The sequence below is a fragment of the Chiloscyllium plagiosum genome, chromosome 12, assembly GCF_004010195.1.
Source record: "Chiloscyllium plagiosum isolate BGI_BamShark_2017 chromosome 12, ASM401019v2, whole genome shotgun sequence".
Classification (NCBI taxonomy): domain Eukaryota; kingdom Metazoa; phylum Chordata; class Chondrichthyes; order Orectolobiformes; family Hemiscylliidae; genus Chiloscyllium; species Chiloscyllium plagiosum.
The window spans coordinates 13,267,043-13,289,134 of record NC_057721.1 but is presented as its reverse complement, the minus strand read 5'-3'; the positions used below and the strand labels follow the sequence as shown (position 1 = coordinate 13,289,134).

Here is a 22,092-nt window from a genome sequence, read left to right as displayed (position 1 = left end):
ATGTCAAATTCACAATAAGAAATTAGAGTTTGGCTGCTCAGGGGTGATGCTATGAAGCACATTTTTACACCGATAGTGGTGTATGTCTGAAACTGACTCCTCCAAACTTCTTCTGTTTGAGGCTGGGCCAGATGAAAAGTTGAGATGGAAAAGTTGTGTCAGTGAGGATGTTGAAGATTTCGGAACCAGGCCAGTTGGGAGGATGAGTAAACAATGCACAATGTCTATAAATCAGATTCCTTAAAAATAAATCTCGAGCTGGAGGACTACACAGTGCATTTTCCTCTTATCCTCAAGTGCTGCGTCTGCCCTGGTAATAATACAATAACATCCCAACGATCAGGTCATTTCAGTAGCTAGCATATTTGCCTGTGAGTCAGAAGGCGATGTGTTAACATTTCCACTTCAGAGACCTGAGTGCAGAATCTAGGCTGGCTCACCAGTGAATCTGTGTTTCTGGACTGCTCTACCCTCTCTTCCATGAGCTGTCAAACAAGGCTCAGTCTGCTTTCACAGGTGGACACAAAGGCTTCCAAAAAGGCATATTTTCAAAGAAGTTGTAGGGGCGGTTTCCCTGGTGTCCTCACCAACACGTTGTGATGATTTGCTTCTTTGCTATTCATGGGACCTTGCTGCTTGCAAATTTACTCCATTTGTTCCACTTTAAGAGTGTTGACACTTCAGTTACTTCAATAGATTTTGGGAAGAACTGAGGTTGTTGAAGACGCTGGATAAATGCAGTTTGCCCTTCTTTATCACCAAAGCTATGGTCTTCAAAGGGAAAATGCTGCAGTTGTCAAATGGTCAAAAACCCAGTGTTGTTGCATTGCAAGATCCAAGGGGCTTTTGCTAATCACTGCTCTGAAAGATGTGTGTTGAAATGTAGCAGGGAGGATTACTTTTAACAGTTTTTTTTTAAAAGAATCCAAATCTGCAGAATCTCACTAGTGTTTTCTTTTGTGTCTCATTCATATAAATTTTAGCTCACCACACATTCCAGCCCTCAGGATCACAGGACTGAGCTCCGAGAGGTAACTTGATCCGTGAGATACTCACAGGACAGGGATCCTCCCTCCCTGATCTGAGTGATGATAAAGGAATGGAGGGTTTAACATTACATTGGACTGGGAAGAGTTTAGGGACAAGGAATGAGTGGGGGCACTAAAAACACAACAAATAAAAATCAAACGCCTTGAAGGGAAACCAGGAAAGTATAAACTTTCTGCACTGTCAGGTGATCTTTGTGAGGGCTGGTTTTAATAGCACAGTCATGATCTGTTCCAATAAGCTCATTCATTTCTCCAGAATTTACAATGGAAAGCAGACAGTATATTGCAGGGAGTAAAAACATTGAGTGACTTTTTAATTAAACAAATTTTCAAAGAATCCACCTCTTCGGTAGATTCCTTGTATTTAATTGAATTTGAGCATCTCTTTAATCTTGAAAGTAGCCGGGTTTTTTAAAAATTAATTCACAGGATATCAACATACCTGTCAAGGTCAGCATTTATTACCCACCCCTCAAGAAGGTACTGGTGAGTGGGTTTAAGCCACAGCAGTCAATGTTATTTAGGTACATTCAGTGCATTGTTGCTTCCAGCATTTGCACTCCGTGACAGAGAAGGAACAGTGATATATTTCCAATTCAGGATGTTGTTTGACTTGGAGGAGAATTTGACGTGGGTGGTGTCCCCACGTGCCAGAGGCCCTTATCCTTCCACGTGGTAGGGATCCTGGAATGGGGAAATGTCGCCAAAGAAGTCTTGAAGGCTGTTGCAGACTTTGCTGAATGTCCAACCCTTTTGCATTTTCACACTCTTGAGACCAGTGACACATTGACCACAGGGATCACTGGTGAGTGATGGGGGCTGGTGCATGTTGGCAGATTACTGACACAGGGGAGAGTACTATTGGTGAAAATTGGGGGTGGGGGGAGCTGTTGGTAAACAACGTGGGGAGGAGGGCAACTAGTCAATGACAGGATGGATGATAATAATAGGGATGCAGTCTGGTTGGTAACCAGGACTTGGAGGGTATTTGCAGGAGTTGCATGTTGTGTTAATTCTTAGTATAAGGGGTCACACATTTAGGATGAGGTTGAGGAGGAATTTGTTCCCTCAGCGGGTTGAGGATCTCTGAATTTTCTTTATCACAAATGAGTTGTAGAGACTGGGTCATTGAGTATATTCAAAGCTGAGGTAGACAGGATTTTAATCAGTAAGCAAATTGAGGATTGTGAGGAAAAGGCAGGAAAGTAGAATTGAAGAGGATCAGATTAGTTATGATCTCATTGACTGACAGAGCAGATGTCCTATTCTGTTACATCTAATGGTAACTGGAGCTGAGTGAGAGGTGGAGATCTCTCAGTCCATGGACAGGGTTAGGGAGGTGGAATATAAGGCAAGGCAGCAAACTGGTCCCTAGAAACAGCTGAAGGGGTGGGGTCACCTGCTAATCCGAAATGGGGGAAAAGAGGTGGTGGGATCATGGGGAAGGGAAAGACAGAAGCAGATTCAGATTCACAAAGAGGCAAAAGAACAGGTGAGGGGTTAAGATGAGGGCAATGAACAGTGCATACACTGACATGTCTGGCACCGATGTCAGAGAGTCCCTGGGCTGCTTGGGCATTTTGTCAGGGGGGATGCTGGGATACCTCCTGGAGGCTGGCTGGTCCTCCAGGTTCTTGATGGTGATGCCACAATTAATTGAGTGCTTGGAGCCCCCAATTGGCAGGCTAAAAGGAAACCTTTCACAGGCTAGAGTTTGGTAGCAGCAGAGTGTATGCTGGACAACTTTGTTGTGGATGGTACATAGAATAGAGACAGCATGCCAGTGGTAGGGGATAAGAAATGTTTAAGGTGGTGGATCAGGTGCCAATCAAATTTTATTCTGCATGCTGCCCAAAGTGAGAAAAGACTGTTTCACACAGTGAGTAATTTGGATTTGGCATACACGACCTGGGAGTGTGAGGGAGGCAGGTACAATTGAGGCATTCAAGAGGACATTGGATGATTACTTAAACAGAAACCATTATGCAGGGTTATGATTGGGCAGGGGTTTCGCACGGAGTCAAAATGCTGAGCGAACTGGTGTAGACATGATGGGCTAAATGGTTGTCTTCTGCACTAGCAGTTCTGTGATTTGAGTGCCTTCAGAGCTGTATTAATTGAGGTAAGTTGAGAATATTCCATCACCCAATGGGTTTGTGAATAGTCGATGGTGGGCAGACTTTGGAGAATTGGGAAACGAGTTACCCACCACAGAATTCCCTGCTTCCGACCTTGTCTTGTATGCCCATGGCTGGTATGGCTAGTTTAATTCAGTTTCTGTTGAATGGTAACCTTCAGAATATTGATAGTAAGGTCTTCATTGATGGCAATGCCATTGAATGTCAAGGCAAAGTGGTTAGGTTTTCCCATGGCTAGAACTTAAGTGTTAATGCCAGCCCAAACTGAGTGTTGTCCAGGTGTTGCAATATGCACACATAGCCAGCTGTAGTATCTGAAAAGTTGTAAAGGGGACTGAAGATTTTGCAATCATCGAGGGTGCCCACATCTGACCTTTATGCTGGAGGGAAGGCCATTGAAGCTGCTGAAGATGGTTGGAGCCTAGGACATTAATCCAAGGAGTTTCCTGCAGTGCTATCCCCAGACAGGTGAGTGACCTCCTTCTGGATCAGTGGTGCTGGAAGAGCACAGCAGTTCAGGCAGCATCCAAGGAGCAGCGAAATTGACGTTTCGGGCAAAAGCCCTTCATCAGGAATAAAGGCAGAGAGCCTGAAGCGTGGAGAGATAAGCTAGAGGAGGGGGGGGGTGGGGAGAAAGTAGCATAGAGTACAATGGGTGAGTGGGGAGGGGATGAAGGTGATAGGTCAGGGAGGAGGGTGGAGTGCATAGGTGGAAAAGAAGATAGAGGTAAAAACAATGACTGCAGATGCTGAAAACCAGATTCTGGATCAGTGGTGTTGGAAGAGCACAGCAGTTCAGGCAGCATCCAACGAGCAGTGACCTCCAACAACTACAACCAATTTCCTTTATGCCAGGTATAACTCTCTAGCCAAAGGAAAGTCTTCTCCCTGATTACCATTGAAGTCTGCTTTACAGAAGCTCCTTGGTGTGACACGCATTCAAATTTTACCTCCGGGAGGTCCTCACTCCGTTCCTTTGCCTATGTTTGAACCAAGGCTCTAATGAAGTCTGGGGTCAAACTGAACTTGATAGCAGTGTTCGCAATCTTTCTTGTTATTTCACTGACGACAGAACATGTTTGTTAAATGCATTGATTGCCTAGAACACTGCATCCTAGGCAGCTTCCATTCTTCCTTTGCTGAAAGAGCTAATGGAAGGAAGACCATTTGTAGCACTTTTATTTATTATTGTTCTAGCTGACTCCATGTGACTAAAAATGATCGTAGGAAATCATGGCTCAGTTATACAGTGGATATAGTATTCACAAATAGATGTTACTCTTAGATGTAATTCTACTCTAATGAAGCCACTTAAACTCAAAATGTTAGCTTACTGTCTCTCCATGGATGCTTCCTGACCTGCTGTGATCGCCAGCATATGTTGTCTTTCGTACAGATTCCAACATCTGCAGTAATTTGCTCCTAATTCTGAGAGGATTGGCTGACTGACAGAAAGCAGAGGGTCAGGATAAATGGCTTCTTCTCTGGATGGCGAACTATGGGCGGCACGGTGGCTCAGTGAATAGCACTGGGAACCTGGGTTCGACTCCAGCCTTCGGCAACTCTCTGTGTGGAGTTTGCACATTCTCCCCGTGCCTGCATGGGTTTTCTCCCACAATCTCAAAGCTGTGCACGTTAGGTGGATTGGCCATGTTAAATTGCCTGTTGTGTTAGGTGCATTAGTCAGGGGAGGTTGATAAGTTGGACCATGGACATATGCTCCCTCTTCTGGGACAGTCTCAAACAAGTGGTCATGGAAACAGGGTGAGAGGACGTAGGTTCAAAACTGAGATGAGGAAAACTAGTTAAATGAGAGGGTTGTGAATCTGTAGAACTCGCTGTCCCGGAGAGCAATGGAGGCAGAATTAATCAACAAGTAATAGATAGATTTCTGATGAAAAGTGGAACAGGTAGGAAAGTAGATTCGTTAAATGGCAGAATGGGCTTGAAGGGCTGAACTGCCTCCTTTTGCTACTAATTTTTATGTTCCTATGAAATTGGAGCTATTATTGTAACATTTATGAGGTGAGTACTGTGAGGGGAAATGTTCTTGGTAAGCCAAGAAAAAGGGAAAGAGTAACTTCTTGAGTTACAGTCATAGTTGATTTTGTCTGGTGCGGCTCCTGATCTGGTTTGAGAATCTGATTGTATCCTTTCACTCTGAAGTCTTGCAGAGACCATTAAAATGCACTGACTTGTAAAGTGGTTCTGTAATATAACTGCAAATCTTACAGGACAACATTCCACCAGTGGGAGAGGGTTAATTATGTTTCATTTACAACAGGAATCCTGGCAGGTTTTAGAAAGCACAGCTTTATTGGGTAATGCACATTCCTCCTCTTAAGTATACGGAAGGTAAGTGCTGCACTGTTTTTAGATGTTACCAATTATAATGTGAAATCAAAGGAATTCCTCTGTGATGCCTCCCATGAAAGCCATCTGAAATAGGCAGTGTATGTCAAAGGGCAAATGACTCCATGTATCTCTGAGGATGTTTGTCCCCAGATGAAGTAATCCCATATAATTACAAAAACATCTAGTATCCACATAAGTAACCTCCAAGATCCATTTGGACAGATTCTTTTACTCCATGAGAATGTTTTGGAAAATACTAGTTTGGAAACTTACTTTTTTTATATAAGCTAAAGCTAATTGAAAGACATGCAAGTGGCCAAAGAACTTCCATTTAGATAACATCTGATCATCTTTTTCAGAGACATTGGAAAGTGCTTTCTGTAGAGCAAGCTACTTTGACATGATTTGTTTGTTGTACAAACACTTTGCCTGCCAGAAACACCACAAACATGGAATAGCTAATTAGTTTTGATAGTGTTAATTGGGAAAAGGAATAATGGGAGGAACACTAAGGGCACTCCCTCCTCTCCTTTTGACTAGATTATCGGGATTATTTTTTCACATTTGTCAGAATGGATAGTTGGATCCTTGGTCTTATACCTCATCTTAAAAATAGTATCTGGCAATGCAGTGCATCCTCACGACTGCACTTGTGGTAGGGGGAATGGGTCAGCTTAAATTAGCCAAATTCTTTGTCTGGAACTTGACCTCAGGATGTTCAGGGTTGTGAAGCTATGACCTGACATATAAAAGTCACAACTGTCTAACAGGAGGTATAATAGCCTATAATATTGCACAAGAGCTCATGTGAGAAAATATCAAATTGAATTGAGAATTAATAACATCTTAGAGTCTGGTCAGGTTTTATGTCTTGCATTTATGCTATCAGTGATGTCAAGGAACTATGATTGGATAGGCTGCAACATCTAAAGTGAGGTTGGTTCACCCTTCACTTCCCATGAGTAGATCTGCATTCTGTCTGAACCTGCCACTCTTCATTCCTAACCTTCCAAAACAGAATCAGAATCTTATGGTTAAAGTCTACCATGTGTGGCTTATAAATATTAACAGTCAGGCAGTGTGTGAAACCTCTGCATTTAATATCTAGGGGATACAGAGAGAAACTATCCGGGAAACAAATTGGCCTTAATTAAAAATACTGTTTTCTCTTTTCTGACCGATCTATTAAAGTATTTTTTTTTCTTATCTCTTTACATTTAAAACTCACCAAATTGGACCTTATTCATGTTGAGAATCAGCAGTCTATTATGACAGAGTAAGCTCCATTTGCCCAATACTTGTACTTCCAGCTGAATATACTTGGGGTTAGGTTTTGGGGTATGGGGATTTTTTTTAAAAAAAGTTTACAATAATATTAAATCAAATAATTTGTACTACCCAGTGAAGTAGCAATATTTATTAATCTCAATTCAATTCTCAGTCTAAGGAAGGTTAGTGGATTTCAGGAAGCAAGGCTGGAATATGCCTCAGCTCTTCCATGTAAAATCACACAATTTTCGTTCTTCTCAATATAACTGGTGACCTTTTATACAAATTTTCATAGGTATTGGTCCTGGAAGGCTGTCAGTACACATTGATCCATCCTTGCAACATGTCAATATCTTCAAAGAAGAAGGAGAGAAAATTGACAAACAAAAAGGATATTTCTCAACACTTATGATTTTAATAAGAGATCATCATAGCATGCCTTAGAATGTAGATACGATTGAAGCCTTGCGCCTATCATGGGTGGCACGGTGGCTTAGTGGTTAGCACTGCTGCTTCACAGCACCAGGGACCTGCGTTCAATTCCAGCCTCTGGTGACTGTGTGGCGTTTGCATATTCTCCCCTCTTCTGCCAGGTGCTCTGGTTTCCTCCCACAATCCGTAGGTGTGCAGGTAAGGTGGATCGGCTGTGCTAGATTACCCATTGTATTCAGGGATGTACAGGCTAGGTGGATTATCTATGGGAAATGCAGAGTGATGGGGAAGGGAGCTGGCTGTGGATGGGATACTTTTCAGAAGGTTGGTGTGAGCTGAATGGCTGGTTTCCACACTGTAGGGATTCTATGTGGACATATCGCTGGATTTTCAGTGTGACAAGATAAAAATGAGCAAAAAATCACTAGGTAAAAACAACAGAGTGAGCATGGAAAAAGTCTTTTAAAAGCTTCAAAGGAACAACATGCAGACCAGGAGTTTCCATTTGTTTGTTCTGATGTTTTTCAGATAATTTATCTGAAATTGATGCCACACATCACAGAATTTAAGTGCAGCTTACATCCAATACAGTTGAACATCGACAATTTTTGTGTGAGTTTAAAAAAATTCTTGCTGGGAACAGGTTCTGTCCACAAAACATGCATATTCTAGATTGAATTTCCATTGCAAATTTACTCGTTTTCAGACCTTTGAAGGGGGAAAGGGCATGCTTTCAAAATCTTTCGATTAGAATAATTCAGAAACTGACCACTCTACCAAATGAAGCTAGTAATAGTTATATATATATATTGTGTAAAATTTACCTTTCAGACACTTAAGTTGCTTTCTTAGAAATTGTGGTGGTAACCAGTTTTCAGCCATATTAAACTAAGTTTCTAAATTTCAATGTATAACAGAATAGCTTTTAAAGCAAATCATTAAGAAGCTTCATTGTAAAGTGCTGCCAAATTGCCACAGTCCTGACAGATTTTGCATTCAGTGATGCGTAAATGTCCATGAGTGAAAACCTGAGGGGGGGAAAAAATCAGTGTCATTTGAGTTCAATGTGAAAGCTCTACAGAAGTGCTTATGTATCAAAGCATATTGCTTTTTTTAATGAAACAACATTTGTTCTCTCTTTAACCTAAGTGATCATTACCATTTAACACTATTGATCATTCTTCGCTTAACACATTGATCTTTCCCCTTTAGGCAGACCTGATTGCTGCCTCTGGTCACTGTTTGTTTAATACCAGTGATTATTGCCTACTTAAGCACCACAACTTGAAGTAAATGGAGTGATATTTATAGGTTAATTGATGATCCCTTCAGGTTGTAGAGTGCCTTTTGAAGTATAGATACTGTGATAATTTCGAGAAATGCTGTTGTATATCTGTGAAGAGCAAGGTTCCACAAAAAGCAGTGAATGATGTTACAAATTACTTTAGTGATGTTAGTTGAGTGGTAAACATTAGCCAGGATTTACTAAATTAAACCAGACAAAATAGATATATTAAAGCTGCTGTCTTACTAAAATCTCTAAACCATGATTTTTTTCATAACTAGTATTCATTCTTGGGATGTACGTATTGCTGACAGGGATTGCTGAATTCTTGCCCCTTGGCTCTGGTGGTGGACTTTTTCCTTGAACACATGTGGTTTGTGTGATGAAGGGAGGCTGTTAGTCAGTATTTCAGCATTTTGACCAAGGAATGGCAATATATGTTGCAAATCAGAATGGTGTGTAACCTTGAGAACTGGGAAGTGAAGCTTTCTCATGCACCATGTGCTCTTGTCTTTGTAGACGGTAGCGATCACTGATTTCCGTATGCGTTGCCAAAGAAGCCTTGGCAGAATTTTGCACCCTGTCCAGTAGATAATGCAAATGCCAGGGGATTGTTTTGTCCAGGATATTGCTGAGATGCTGGAGTGTTGTTGAAGCTGCATTTATCTAGGGAATTGAAGAGCATTCCATCACACCTCAAACCTGTCACTTGTCACTTTCAGGAATTGGGAGACAAGGCAGTCCGACAGGATACTTACTGTCTGAACTGGTTTGGTTGCCACAGCATTTAGGGACTTGTATTCTGTGTTCTGACCAATAGTCACCACCAGGATGTTGCTGACAAGAGACTCAATGATTGCAATGCCATTGCTTGTTAAGGCAACTGATTATCCTGTCTTGTAGGAAGCCATCAGTGCCTATGCTTATGCATGTGTTAGGCTGTTTTCTGTTATTAACACATTATTATTGTTTTAATATGTATTTCTTCTGTATTTTGAAACATAGAGGAAAACTTCGTGCACAGCCAATTAACAGTTGCAATTAATTGATAACATTTGATAATGAAATAATGGGCCAATGTTGTCACCATCTGTTAGTATTTATCATTTAAAGTTATCTTTGATATGCTGTCATTAAGCATTACCTTCATCTGTTTGAGCGTTAGTTGTTAGTGGGGAATATTTTGAACGTTTGAGGCTGTCATATTGCATGAGAAACGAAACATACAGAAAGTGATTGAGGCTCATTAATTTAAGAAATAAAAATAAATTGCATTTGAATAAGTAACCTGGGAATTTTAAATATGTTGTTATTTCATTAAGTATGAATTGTGCCTCAAACAATCTTGCCTGTAAAAACAAGCAAACAAGCTTTTACAACTTTTAGTATCTTTCAGGCCTCGATTAATGCACCTTCCTAGATGCATTAGTCAGGGATAAAGGTAGAGTAATGGGGTAGGGAATGGGTCTGGGTGGGTTACTGTTTGGACGATCGGTGTGCACTTGTTGGGCTGAAGGGCCTGTTTCCACACTGTAGCGATTCTATACCTGTTTGTGAGAGACAGAGACTTGACAAATGTTGAAATTCCTAAAGATATTGTAATTCATATCACTTAACTAACCGGTATCATCCATAACATTAAGTGCTGTGCGACTACACTACAATGTGGACTATTCCATTGCCTTGGATGACTAGTGGAAGCTTTTCCATCATTTTTTTGACACTTCTGATCTTGGTAGTCTCCCTTCATTTTGCATCACCTTGAGCCTAAAGGTCCACAGCTGAGTCAGTTTCTTGACAACCACCAATCGAATTGCCCAAGGAGCAATTTCAGGAGTCGTGCTGCGGTTCTTGCATTGTGTCAGTTTTACACTTGTTTGGCCATTCTACAGTAGCTTAGTTCTTTGTTCAGAGCTGAAAATGTGTTGCTGGAAAAGCGCAGCAGGTCAGGCAGCATCCAGGGAACAGGAGAATTGACGTTTCGGGCATAAGCCCTTCTTCAGGAAACTTATCCCCGACGCTTTTCCAGCAACACATTTTCAGCTCTGATCTCCAGCATCTGCAGTCCTCACTTTCTCCCTAGTTCTTTGTTCAGCCAAACTACAAGTAGTTTTCCTGTCACCTTGTGACACAGAGCATCGCTGAATGCATAATAGCATGCTGGGAGTAGAGCTTGTTATTTCTTCTCTTCTCTGTCTGTGTCTCTCTCTGTCTGTGTCTCTCTCTCTCTCTCTGTCTCTCTCTCTGTCTCTCTCTCTGTCTCTCTCTCTGTGTCTCTTCTCTGTCTCGCTCTCGCTCTCTCTGTGTCTCTGTCTCGCTCTCGCTCTCTCTGTGTCTCTGTCTCGCTCTCGCTCTCTCTGTGTCTCTGTCTCGCTCTCGCTCTCTCTGTGTCTCTGTCTCGCTCTCGCTCTCTCTGTGTCTCTGTCTCGCTCTCGCTCTCTCTGTGTCTCTGTCTCGCTCTCGCTCTCTCTGTGTCTCTGTCTCGCTCTCGCTCTCTCTGTGTCTCTGTCTCGCTCTCGCTCTCTCTGTGTCTCTGTCTCGCTCTCGCTCTCTCTGTGTCTCTGTCTCGCTCTCGCTCTCTCTGTGTCTCTGTCTCGCTCTCGCTCTCTCTGTGTCTCTGTCTCGCTCTCGCTCTCTCTGTGTCTCTGTCTCGCTCTCGCTCTCTCTGTGTCTCTGTCTCGCTCTCGCTCTCTCTGTGTCTCTGTCTCGCTCTCGCTCTCTCTGTGTCTCTGTCTCGCTCTCGCTCTCTCTGTGTCTCTGTCTCGCTCTCGCTCTCTCTGTGTCTCTGTCTCGCTCTCGCTCTCTCTGTGTCTCTGTCTCGCTCTCGCTCTCTCTGTGTCTCTGTCTCGCTCTCGCTCTCTCTGTGTCTCTGTCTCGCTCTCGCTCTCTCTGTGTCTCTGTCTCGCTCTCGCTCTCTCTGTGTCTCTGTCTCGCTCTCGCTCTCTCTGTGTCTCTGTCTCGCTCTCGCTCTCTCTGTGTCTCTGTCTCGCTCTCGCTCTCTCTGTGTCTCTGTCTCGCTCTCGCTCTCTCTGTGTCTCTGTCTCGCTCTCGCTCTCTCTGTGTCTCTGTCTCGCTCTCGCTCTCTCTGTGTCTCTGTCTCGCTCTCGCTCTCTCTGTGTCTCTGTCTCGCTCTCGCTCTCTCGCTCTCTGTCTCTGTCTCTCTCTCTCTCTCTGTCTCTCTCTCTCGCTCTCTCTCTCTGTGTCTCTCTGTCTCTCTCTCTCGCTCTCTCTCTCTGTGTCTCTCTCACAAGAACAGGAGGAAAGTAAATAGCTGCACATCACTCATGTATTTCACAAGGCAGTCATTTACAGGTGAATTGGCCTGGCACTGGGTCATGGTGCCCCCATTCAATTCCTGGCATTCTGTCATATAACCTTGGTGAAGGTACCTGGCACAGGATTACAGAGTGCGAATGAAAGCTATCCAGGGACAGATGGTCCGCCTGCTCACTCAGTCAAGGAATGGTGCTTGAGCTAAGGAGGTGGAGGAACCCAGTGAGATGGAATAAAATTACATGTAAGTTACGTGAAAATATTAATCATCATTTATAAATAAATCACGATTTCTGGGAATATTTTCCTGATTAAGTATTTCAACAACCTGGACTAACATGGAATTCCAGAACAATAACTTGTTGACAAATCCTGCAGGTCTGTTTCGCTTCCTCTGCTCTGGCAGGGTTTCCTTGAGATTCATCAGTTGATGTTTATTTGAGCTTATTTCAGTTTAATTACTTGGCTTCCATGACCAGAAAAAATGATCTCCATCTTAATCTCCTTTGTAAAGTAATATTGTTTGGAATGGACCTGTGGAAAGCTGCCAGCTGGGTTAGGGTTAGATAGTCCTCCCCCAGTTACTGAGTCATGTTCAAATGTTCAGGGAGCCTCAGAAAATCAACTTACATTTCATCAAATTGGATTTCTTTTCCTTTTTATATCCCTTGGAAATCCACAAGACAGAAGTTGTAAATTCCTTACAAAACTAATCTCAATGGTACAATTTTGTTGCTGCAGTGAAATATGGGTTAAGAGCATGTTAGAAACCAACTTATTTTAAGAGGCTTGATGTTTGACCTCTTAGATATGGCTATGACAAGTCTAAACACCAGCAGCCCAGAGGAAGACCTGTGTGGAACTTGTTAAGCTCTCAATTTACATTATGCCTGGTTACAAGTAGATTATGTTCACCAAAGGATCATGGACTAATTTGTGTTTAGATGAGGCAGGACTGGATCAACGAAACTGTAAAGATGTGCTTTCTAGCTGTGCCCTGCAGCCACTTAGCCTTTTAAAAGCTTGTTCTGATAATGCTGGGGAAAGGTTAATGTCATAATGTACTTTAACAATAGAAATAGAATGATTGCATTTGCTGGTGTTTTACTGACATAACAAGTATATTAAAAGTAGAAACAAAAGTTTGGTGCAAGATACATCCATTTGAGTTATCCACTCCACTCCATTCAAAATTAATATATACTTATTGCTGCTGCAGTTTCTTTGCCTGCCACACTGTTAGTCTCTGACTTTAAAGATTAATAGAATTGTTGTTCTCCACATTCCTGGAAAATCAAGTTGACAAAAGCTGTTTAAACCTCTACAACCTTCCCTATTAATTATATTTCAGAATTGAATGCATTTTCCTCATACAATGGTAATCTATATGTGGACACATTATATTCTAAAGACCACACATGATGAAATCTTCTTGAAAGTAGCACTGTAGGATCACTTTTATCTCCAGTCTGAGGGGTCAGATGAATCTAAGTTCAACTTTTGCCCCAAGGGCAGCACCTCCAACTGTATAGCAGTCTCTCTGTGTCAGCCTGGATTTGGTATTCGTAAGGGTCTGGGGTGGGACTTGAACAGAACCTTCTGAACCAGTGACCAGAATACTGCCACCAACCAAGGCTTGATGCCTGTGCTTTAGATTTGCATCTGTAATTTTCCCCTCCCCACTGGCAGGAAGAGGAAATATTTAGGTGAGTTGTCCCTGGAGATATACTTACTCCTGCTTACCAACTTACTAATTCACTGTTGGGCAAGAGGGACCTCTGGGGATTTTGTTGTCTTGCCAACAATTAAGGCCCATAAAGGGTCATTTAACAGTTGGCCTCAACCTGTTACGCTGGTTTTCTGACTGGTTGGTTGACCAGTGAAGGTGAAAGTCTCCATATGTGCCAAACAAGAGGCACAGACTAAGGGAAACCCGCACTCTGCCCTTGCCACGAACACCCCCACCCTGACTTCCCGTTTCCCCACAACCCTTACCCCAGAGGAAGCAAAAGAAAAAGACCCACCTCCTTTCCACAAGATTCCCTGAAGGGTAGGCGTTGGCCTCTGATTGGCTGGCAGCATCTGACGAGCCAAGACACCAACGTCTAGGCCTGTGATTCACTGAGAAACTCTTGCACGTTTGTCTGTCAGGTTTTAACAAGCTGATTGGCCCACAGTCTGGGGAGTTTTCTCAACTGTGGGGATGACATCTTAGTCATGCATCAAACATGCCCACCCCGACACAGCCTGAGAAAGGGGAAATCTCAGTCCCCTATCTCTTTCTGTCGTCTATTTGATTTCTTTGGATGCTACTGTTGCGCCTCACCCAGTTACCTCCTCAGTATGTATCTGAGAGCACTACACAAATGCACATTGGCTTGAGCTTTACATCTAAGACCAGGAACAAGTTTTAAACTGCACTTTCTGTATGTTTTACTGAGTAACTTTCATACAATATGGAGACAGGGCACTTTTCTCCCCTCACTGTTGTGGCACCTGAAACTGGATGGGTCAGTCTATGAGGGTAGAGTCATTACTAACTGAGATGCCCCTCCAAGGTGGTTTTCCAAAGAGGTAAGCATCAGCTCATTTTAACATGGTGCCATCCATGTTGGATAGTTCAAGACCCTGCTGCGTCGTGTTTGCTGATGATATGAATTACTCCTGAGTGTAATCCTGAGCTACTCTCTTCACAATGCTGGTCACTGCAGCCACTGGAGAGTGTCCGTGGATAGCCGGACAAGGTCCCAGTCTCTAGTGTTGAAGCAGCAATTGTTTCAAAGCCATTGCAAGTGCTCCTTTATTTTGCATAATGTAATTCAGTGGAACATAATCTGCATTTATTATAAAACCACAAGATAAAATACCATTAGTTCAGAAACCAGTTTTAAGTGAAGGTACCAGGATAGACAAAACATATCAGTATCCTGATTCTAAATCCTAACTAAATAAATAAAGTACAAGTTGCTTTGGTAGAATTGTGGTTGATTTCCTCTACCAAATCAGCTCTATAAACTAAACGTAACACAGGAAAACCACCTTTCTAAGCACCAAACAAGATTTGGCTATTTTGAAAGCCTGAATGATTCTCAGACATCTTTATGTGCTTGTGTCGGCAGCCTTGAGTGATAGACATAACAAATCAAAGAGAATGGCAACAATATGCATGAAGTGTTTGACTGAAGTCAATTAGAGAACAATTATTAAACTGTTAAATGACTCAGTGAGTCTGGAATATGTCAGTTTTCCAGCATGTTAGATTACCATAATCCTACATTTAGGATATTCGGTGGATTTTTCCTATTTTAATCCTTCAATCCTTGCTTCTTGTCACTATTCTTGGTCTCAAATAGAAGGAAAGGCATCCACTTGTATAATGCCTTTTATAACTCAGTCCCCATCCATTCTTGAGCACTGATGGACTATGTGGTCTTGGCTGGCAAACAGCAATCCCGGAAAGTGGACTCTTTGCTTTAATGGCCCAAGAATAACGGAATGCGAATCAAAGGGGAAAATAAATGATATATTTAGGAAAGATCACATTAACAGATGACAACTCAAAGGGACAGCACTGAGAAGCTCCCTTGTCCCCTTTTCCAAGGCCCCTAAGATCCCAAAAGACAGACCTGCACCAGCTGAAAGAAATTAGTTGTTTGACGTATATAAATAAGCACTTTCTGTTATATATAACCAGTTAGTGGCTGCATGCACTTTTTGGTTTATTTTCTCTAATTTGGAAATAATTGATTTAGAACTCACGTTAAGTGGGTCAGGAAGGCTTGTTTGGACCTGATAGAGGAAATGCCAGTCTAGTTCTCTCGTTTCCAGCTCACTTCCCTGACCAATCCGACGCTGCGAACTGGAAACTAAGTTAGTCAATCTTTTATTTACTCCATGATAGCTGCATTTCCTGAGGGTGAAGGGCTGAAAGAGCAAATACTCGTGTTATGGCTGTTCTTCAGAAGAACCTTCCTGACCAAACTAGAATCCTTCATTTTGGACCAGGTCAGCTCTGTTATCCAACCCAACACCCTCCACCCACCTTTAAATATTGCGGCACGGTGGCTCAGTGGTTAGCACTGCTGCCTCATAGCACCAGGGACCCAGGTTCGATTCCAGCCTCGGGCGACTATCTGTGTAGAGTTTGCACGTTCTCCCTGTGTCTGCGTGGGTTTCCTCCCACAGTCCAAAGATGTGCAGGTTAGGTCAATTGGCCATGCTAAATTGCTCACAGTGTTGGGTGCATTAGTCAGAGAGAAATCGGTCTGGGTGGGTTACTCTTCAGAGGGTTGGTGTGGACTTGTTAGGCTGAAGGACCTGTTTCCACACTGTAGGGAATCTAATCTAATCTAATCTATTCCAATATCAGTCAAAAGTAAAGAATATTGGGGTGTGAGAAATTCCAATGGGTGACTTAATTGTAAATTGCCTACCAATGTTGTCAGAAAAGGGTCAGTGTGGACTTGTTGGGCTGAAGGGCCTGTTTCCACACTGTAAGTAATCTAAATCTAAACTATTGCAAAGGATCCCTACATGAAGGGCATTTCTTGATGATTTTAGTTTTGACCAATACTGTGTAATCTATCCTTTTCTCTAATCTGCTTATTGTGAAGTTCTCCGTGGTTTCTTGGTGTGGAGCTATGTAGGTCATAAGGTGCCATATTCCATTCCTAATGTCTCTGAGCACCTCCATCTCACGTATGTTCACATTTTGGACAGGAAAATATCACTGATAAGAGATTTTGAAAATTATCCAAGACATCTCTGTTGCTATCCAGCAACCAGTGCTGAAATCAAGTGCACAAGTGCAATGGGTCTCAAGAAAACTGAGATCAAGGTCCCCTGTAAAGCTTTTCATTTTTATTGCCTAAGGTCATACATGAACAATGAGTAGCTAGTTTGTGTAATGGTGGGTGGTTAGTACATTTGTAGCTACCTTAGCAACACCTAGCTCTGTTCTTGGAGACAGCTGGTAAAATGCATAAATACTAGCATGTGCCAGCTGTGGTGACTGCTCTGCATTCTATGCAAGTGTATTCTTTGACTTTATTTTACACAATTTTGTCTCCTTCATTTTCATTATATGCTCCTTGATAGTGCAGTGAGGAGGCAGGTTTGTCAAATGTCCATAGATCACACTTACCTGCAATGCACAGTAATCAGCACAATTGGGGATTGCCAATGCTTCTGCTAATCAAGTGGCAAAATCCAGTCCTATTACACTAGTGCCAGGGATGACTATCTCCAACAGGGAAGAATCTAACTACCTCCCTTTGACATTCAGTGGTGTTACCATTGTGGTTACAAGATCAGGTCAGAAGTAGAAACTCTGGTGAGTAACTCACCTCCTGACTGTTCAAAACCTGTCGACCATCTACAAGGCTCAAGCCAGGAGAATGATAGAGTACTCTCCACATGCCTGGATAAGTGCAACAAATCAAGATGCTCAACACCATTTGGGACAAAACAGCCTGCTTGATTGTCACCCCATCATTCACTCCCTCTACCATCCATGCTCAGTCACAGCAGTATGTACCATCCACCAGATGCACTGCAGCGAGTGGCCAAGGCTCTTTCCAAACTCGTAGCTCCTCCACCCAGAAGGACAAGGACAGCAGATGCGTGGGAACACACCACCCGCACATTTTTGCTCCAAGCCCCGCACCATCCTGCCTTGGAAATATGTATTGCCATTTCTTCACTGCCACTAGGTCAAAATCCTGGAAACACCAATCATAGTGCTGTTACTAAGGTATGTGCCCCAATGGATTGCAGTGCTTCGAAGAGGGAGTCCACCACCACCTTTTTTTGAGGGCAATTTGGTTGGGCAATAAATGCTGGGACAGCTGGCATTGCATGAATTAACAAAAGATAAGCTTCCTTCTTGCTTCGGGCTGAGCAGGTTTGGAGCTGAAATATCTTAAGACACTTTGATTTTTTTTTAGGTGTTGAGTCTTTATAATTGGAACATTTGTAACTAAGTAATTGTCTGGAATCTGACACATTTAGCATCAGTTTAGTCAAGTATAAGAAAAATGATTACTTACCAATGCCTCTGTTTTTCTGAAGAACATACTTGTCCATGGACCTAGCTATTATTTTAATTGTTTTTAAGCCTCTTTTATTCATTGTCATCGTGTTTACAGTTTATACTTTTCTCCTTTAGCTGGGGTTGCTGGGTGATTCATGTGTAGAAAAGAAAGCAGAAAAGCAATTTTAAGCTCTGAACAGTAATATTTCCAAACTGCATATGTTAAAACTAAAAATGAGAGACTAGCTGAGATGTATGTAAATTCGAAAGCACAGATAATGGCGTAGGATGAAGTTGTTTCAATCTCTGCTACAAAGCCTGTCAGTTGAGTTTCTTTCCTAATGTTGACAGCACATGACACGTTTCTTACTACACTCTGTGATAGCAGTCAGCCTTTGATGTCTGTAGAAGTCAGAAACTGAAAAAAATATTCTGTTGGAAGCCACTAGAAGTTAGCTTTACATGAATTACTCAAATCAAGTAGAAGAGATGATGATGAGAGACTTGTATGGCCCATTACTACCATTTGGGAAGTGGTGTGGGGGCAAGGGATATTAGGAGTATTTTATTGCTTTTAAAGTCAGACCTGCACATAAGTAAAACACTGGAGAGCTTTGCATTCTCTCTCCGTATGTCTGTCTGATGTGTCTGGGTGGAGGATTTTCTAATCTTCTGTCTGGCAGCTCAATGATTTTTGCTCAAAAGCTGCAAGTGTCCTACTTTCAGCAGATCTACTTTTAGATTTTGACAGGACTTTAATGTTTAATTCCTTTTGAACACACACACACACACACACACACACACACCTCAACTGTATCGGCAGACCTCTTTAACTACTGCAGTACCACAGCTACAAAGGCTGCCGTGCGCTTTCCTCTTCCTTGATTTGTTTCCTTCCTCTTGAATCTTTCTTATCTTCCATGTCTGATCATCACTTGGCACATGCTGGAGGCTCTATGACTGTCAATGGGAGTCAGGGCTTATAGTCATGATAAACATATCTTGCCATGCTACCCATCTCTCTCTGAATGCATACTGATGCCTTTACTGCTAGCAAGGGTTGAGGGCTGGTGTCTGGGACAATGGATACCAATCCAGATTGGCATCTGAATAATAAAAAATATGGGAATCGGCCTCCCTCATTAGATTGTACTGTAAGTATCAAGAAATGCAAAATGCTCATGAATACATGTTCAATGCAGTGATTAATTAAGACAGCACTTTTGACATGCGGGGGCGAAATATACATTGTAAGCAACTTCGGCATCATTGTTTTAAAAACAAGCATTTGCCCATTTAAGACCGGAATGAGGAAACCTTTTTTTTTCTCTTTCCGAGGTTTGGAAGTTTTTTCGAATTCCCTTTCTTAAAAGGCAGTTGTGTGGAATTGTGCAATGTTTTTAAGGCCGAGGTAAATAGAGTCTTGATGACTAAGGGGATGAAAGATTATTGGGGATGTACAGGAATGTAGAGATGAGGTTAAAACCAGATCAGCCGCAATCTTATTGAATGATGGAGCAGGTGTAAAGGGCCAAGTGTTCCTTGATTGTATATTTAAATGCACAGATTTCTTCTAGGAATGTTGCAGGTGTTTTTCAAAAAGGAGAGGATGGAGGTGAATCTAATCCCATATTAAATTTTTAAGCTAAAACATGCTTATTCTATTTCATCTTCAATGATAATATCAAAGATGATATGTATGGTCTTAAAAAGCTAAAGGGGTAGTGGAGTGCTCAACTGTAATGAGGCAGGGTGGTCCCAGGTTCAATCCCTCATGGTCAGGGGCTGATCCTAGTCAGGCCATTGACAAATATCTTACAGTTGGCCTCAATGTTCCGAGATAAGGGACAATTCCACTATAGTTTGTGCTCCTGATTGTTGCTGGAACGTCTTGAGTGACTGAGCATCACATGAACTCCGGATCAGGCTGGGTTGCCCTCTATGGTTAACGCAGAGTCTGTGCTCAGTGACGCTTTCCATTAGAGATCACTGCAGCACTAATCAAAGGTCATTGCTCTGAAACATTGGGTTAGAGATTGTGATCAGGGCTGGAAACCTTATTTCCAAAGCTGATCAGATTAAAGTTTACCCATTTCATTTATGTCTATGCTGGATATTCCTGGACAGGGACCGCCTGTTAATGAACGTGTCCAGGATTCCAGCAGCAGAGAGAATCAGTGTGGAAACATAGTATGACCGATTTTACACAGCTTAGTGTGCCACTTGACAGCAGCTGTGAAAGGAGGGTAAGATGGGTGTGGGGTTAGGGCTGCAGTTGGGTGAGGTGTTAGGGTACCAGAGTGAAAGTGTTGATGCCAAATGGATGGGATGCCAGATGGTTAAGATGCCAGGTAAGTGAGTGAGTGCTTAAGGAAGGTTGGGTTTGTGTGAGGGAGAGGGGAGGGGTGTTGATTTTGGGAGCAGGGTAGAAGGTTAAATCCGTGATGAATCGGAGGGTGTCAATTTAATACTTGGGTGGGAATTAGAGAGGGGTTTTAATCCTTTCATCATTCCAGGAAAGCTAGTGAGCTTAACTGAGTCAGAACCTTCCAGTGCTCACTTAAATGAGCTTAATTGGAGGGTTCTTGATGGAGGAGAATTACTATCACAAGTTTCAAGTTGCCAATCTATTCTATTGGGATTCTCCAGTCCGTACACTGTCTCCCTGGCCATCTGAGTATCTATTTCTCTCCCCAGATGCTGTTAGTCCAACATTTTCTGCTTTTAGCCCTGTGTGAACACATGGTGTATTCAGGGCATGTCTACCTGTGTCCCCATTCCCTCTGCACAAGTCCCTGCCACCTGGAGACAAGGAAAAAACATTGGTGAGCAATGTTTTGTTAAACTTTAACCCCAACAGCCCCTCCCCACCCACCTCAATTCACATAAATGGGTCCCTGACAACCACTCTCCCATAATTATCAATCAATGCTCATTGAGTTAATCAGCAATGGTACATGTCAGAGAAGGTGGTGCTTTTTATAGTCCTCTGGGAGTTCTAACCAATCAGAAAGGGTGAGCTGTGTTCAATCATTAAAACTTTGCACTGATTCCATTACCACAGTGCGTCCAAAGTTGTGTAATACATCCACTAAATGCAAGTCTTTGATTTTTCCTTCTTATGTTAAAGAGACCATGCTGATAGTTCCTTCCCTACCCACTCAGTTTTTGGAGTTCAAATTTCCACACACAGGCACCATTTGTTTGACCTAAAGGATAGTCAATGGGTGACATCTATTAAGTTGTGTAAAGAACTTCTTTTTAGCTGCAGATACAAATATCTTGTTGCAGCACTGCTGTCTGACTTGGTTTTCATTAAACACACAAACTCAGCAACTTGCACAATTGAGTTCAGATTCAGTGGCACCCTGTGCACTGAAATAGATGGTGTTGTCATGGATCCCCTTAGGCTCAGCTCTTGTTAACATCTTTGTTGGTTACCATGAGAAGCGTGTCTCTGATGGAATGACTACTAACTGCTTCCGATATAACGATGACCTGCTTCAATACTTGAATCAGCAGCTGCAACAAATAATTTCTTTGAGGCATACAAAGCTACCTCCTGCACCCAAATTTACTGTTGAAATGCAGCGATCAATCAGACTGCCTTTTCTTGATGAGTTAGCTGAGAAATTTGCCATTTGGCTCTCGTGATATAGACCAGAGACCCATGTTAATTTGTGTTTGTGCTTCCCACAGTTTTAGACATCACAAGATTAACATGAATGGCAAAGCCATGAACTGGGGTGCAAACATGTGCTCACCATATGAGCTAGATGCTGAGAGAGGGTGTATCAAAATTACACTGCTTGGTAATGGCTACTTTGATCAAATTGTCACTCACTGGGTTTCACTCAAGCTCAGAAAAGGGCCTTTGGCCCTAAATGTCAATGCTGAAGAGTGGCCAGTTTACCTGAGATAGCCCTGGTGGAGGAGGGAGTTTCAATAACATGAGCAACAAGTAAATCTCATGCTGCGACATTGCATTGAACACTTGAGTGATTTTCTTCTGCTGACAAAGTTCTGCCATCAAGACAATGACGTTTTGCTTGCAACGCAAATGATCAATGTGATATATATGTTTCAGTGCCAGTGTGCTGCCAGGTACTTAAGCAATATTTGCAAAGGATGAGTGGACCGTAGTGAACAGCACGTCCCTTTGACTGCTGTGCAGACAGGCAGGAGGCTGGAAGAGCGTAATAAGCCAGGCAGCATTGGGAGGTGGAGAAGTCAACTTTTCGGATGTAACCCTTCTTCAGT

The 22,092-nt window shown here is 42.4% G+C and overlaps 1 protein-coding gene across 1 annotated transcript in view; it reads left to right on the top strand.

The window, feature by feature from the left end:
- The window catches only part of LOC122555488 (ralBP1-associated Eps domain-containing protein 2-like), a 193,834-nt gene extending 172,348 nt beyond the window's left edge, over window positions 1-21,486 (top strand). Inside the window, exon 12 of the mRNA XM_043701514.1 lies at window positions 21,242-21,486. Coding sequence (XP_043557449.1) covers window positions 21,242-21,486 — 245 coding nt within the window. The remainder of the gene's footprint in view (window positions 1-21,241) is intronic.
- Window positions 21,487-22,092: the final 606 nt, after the last annotated feature.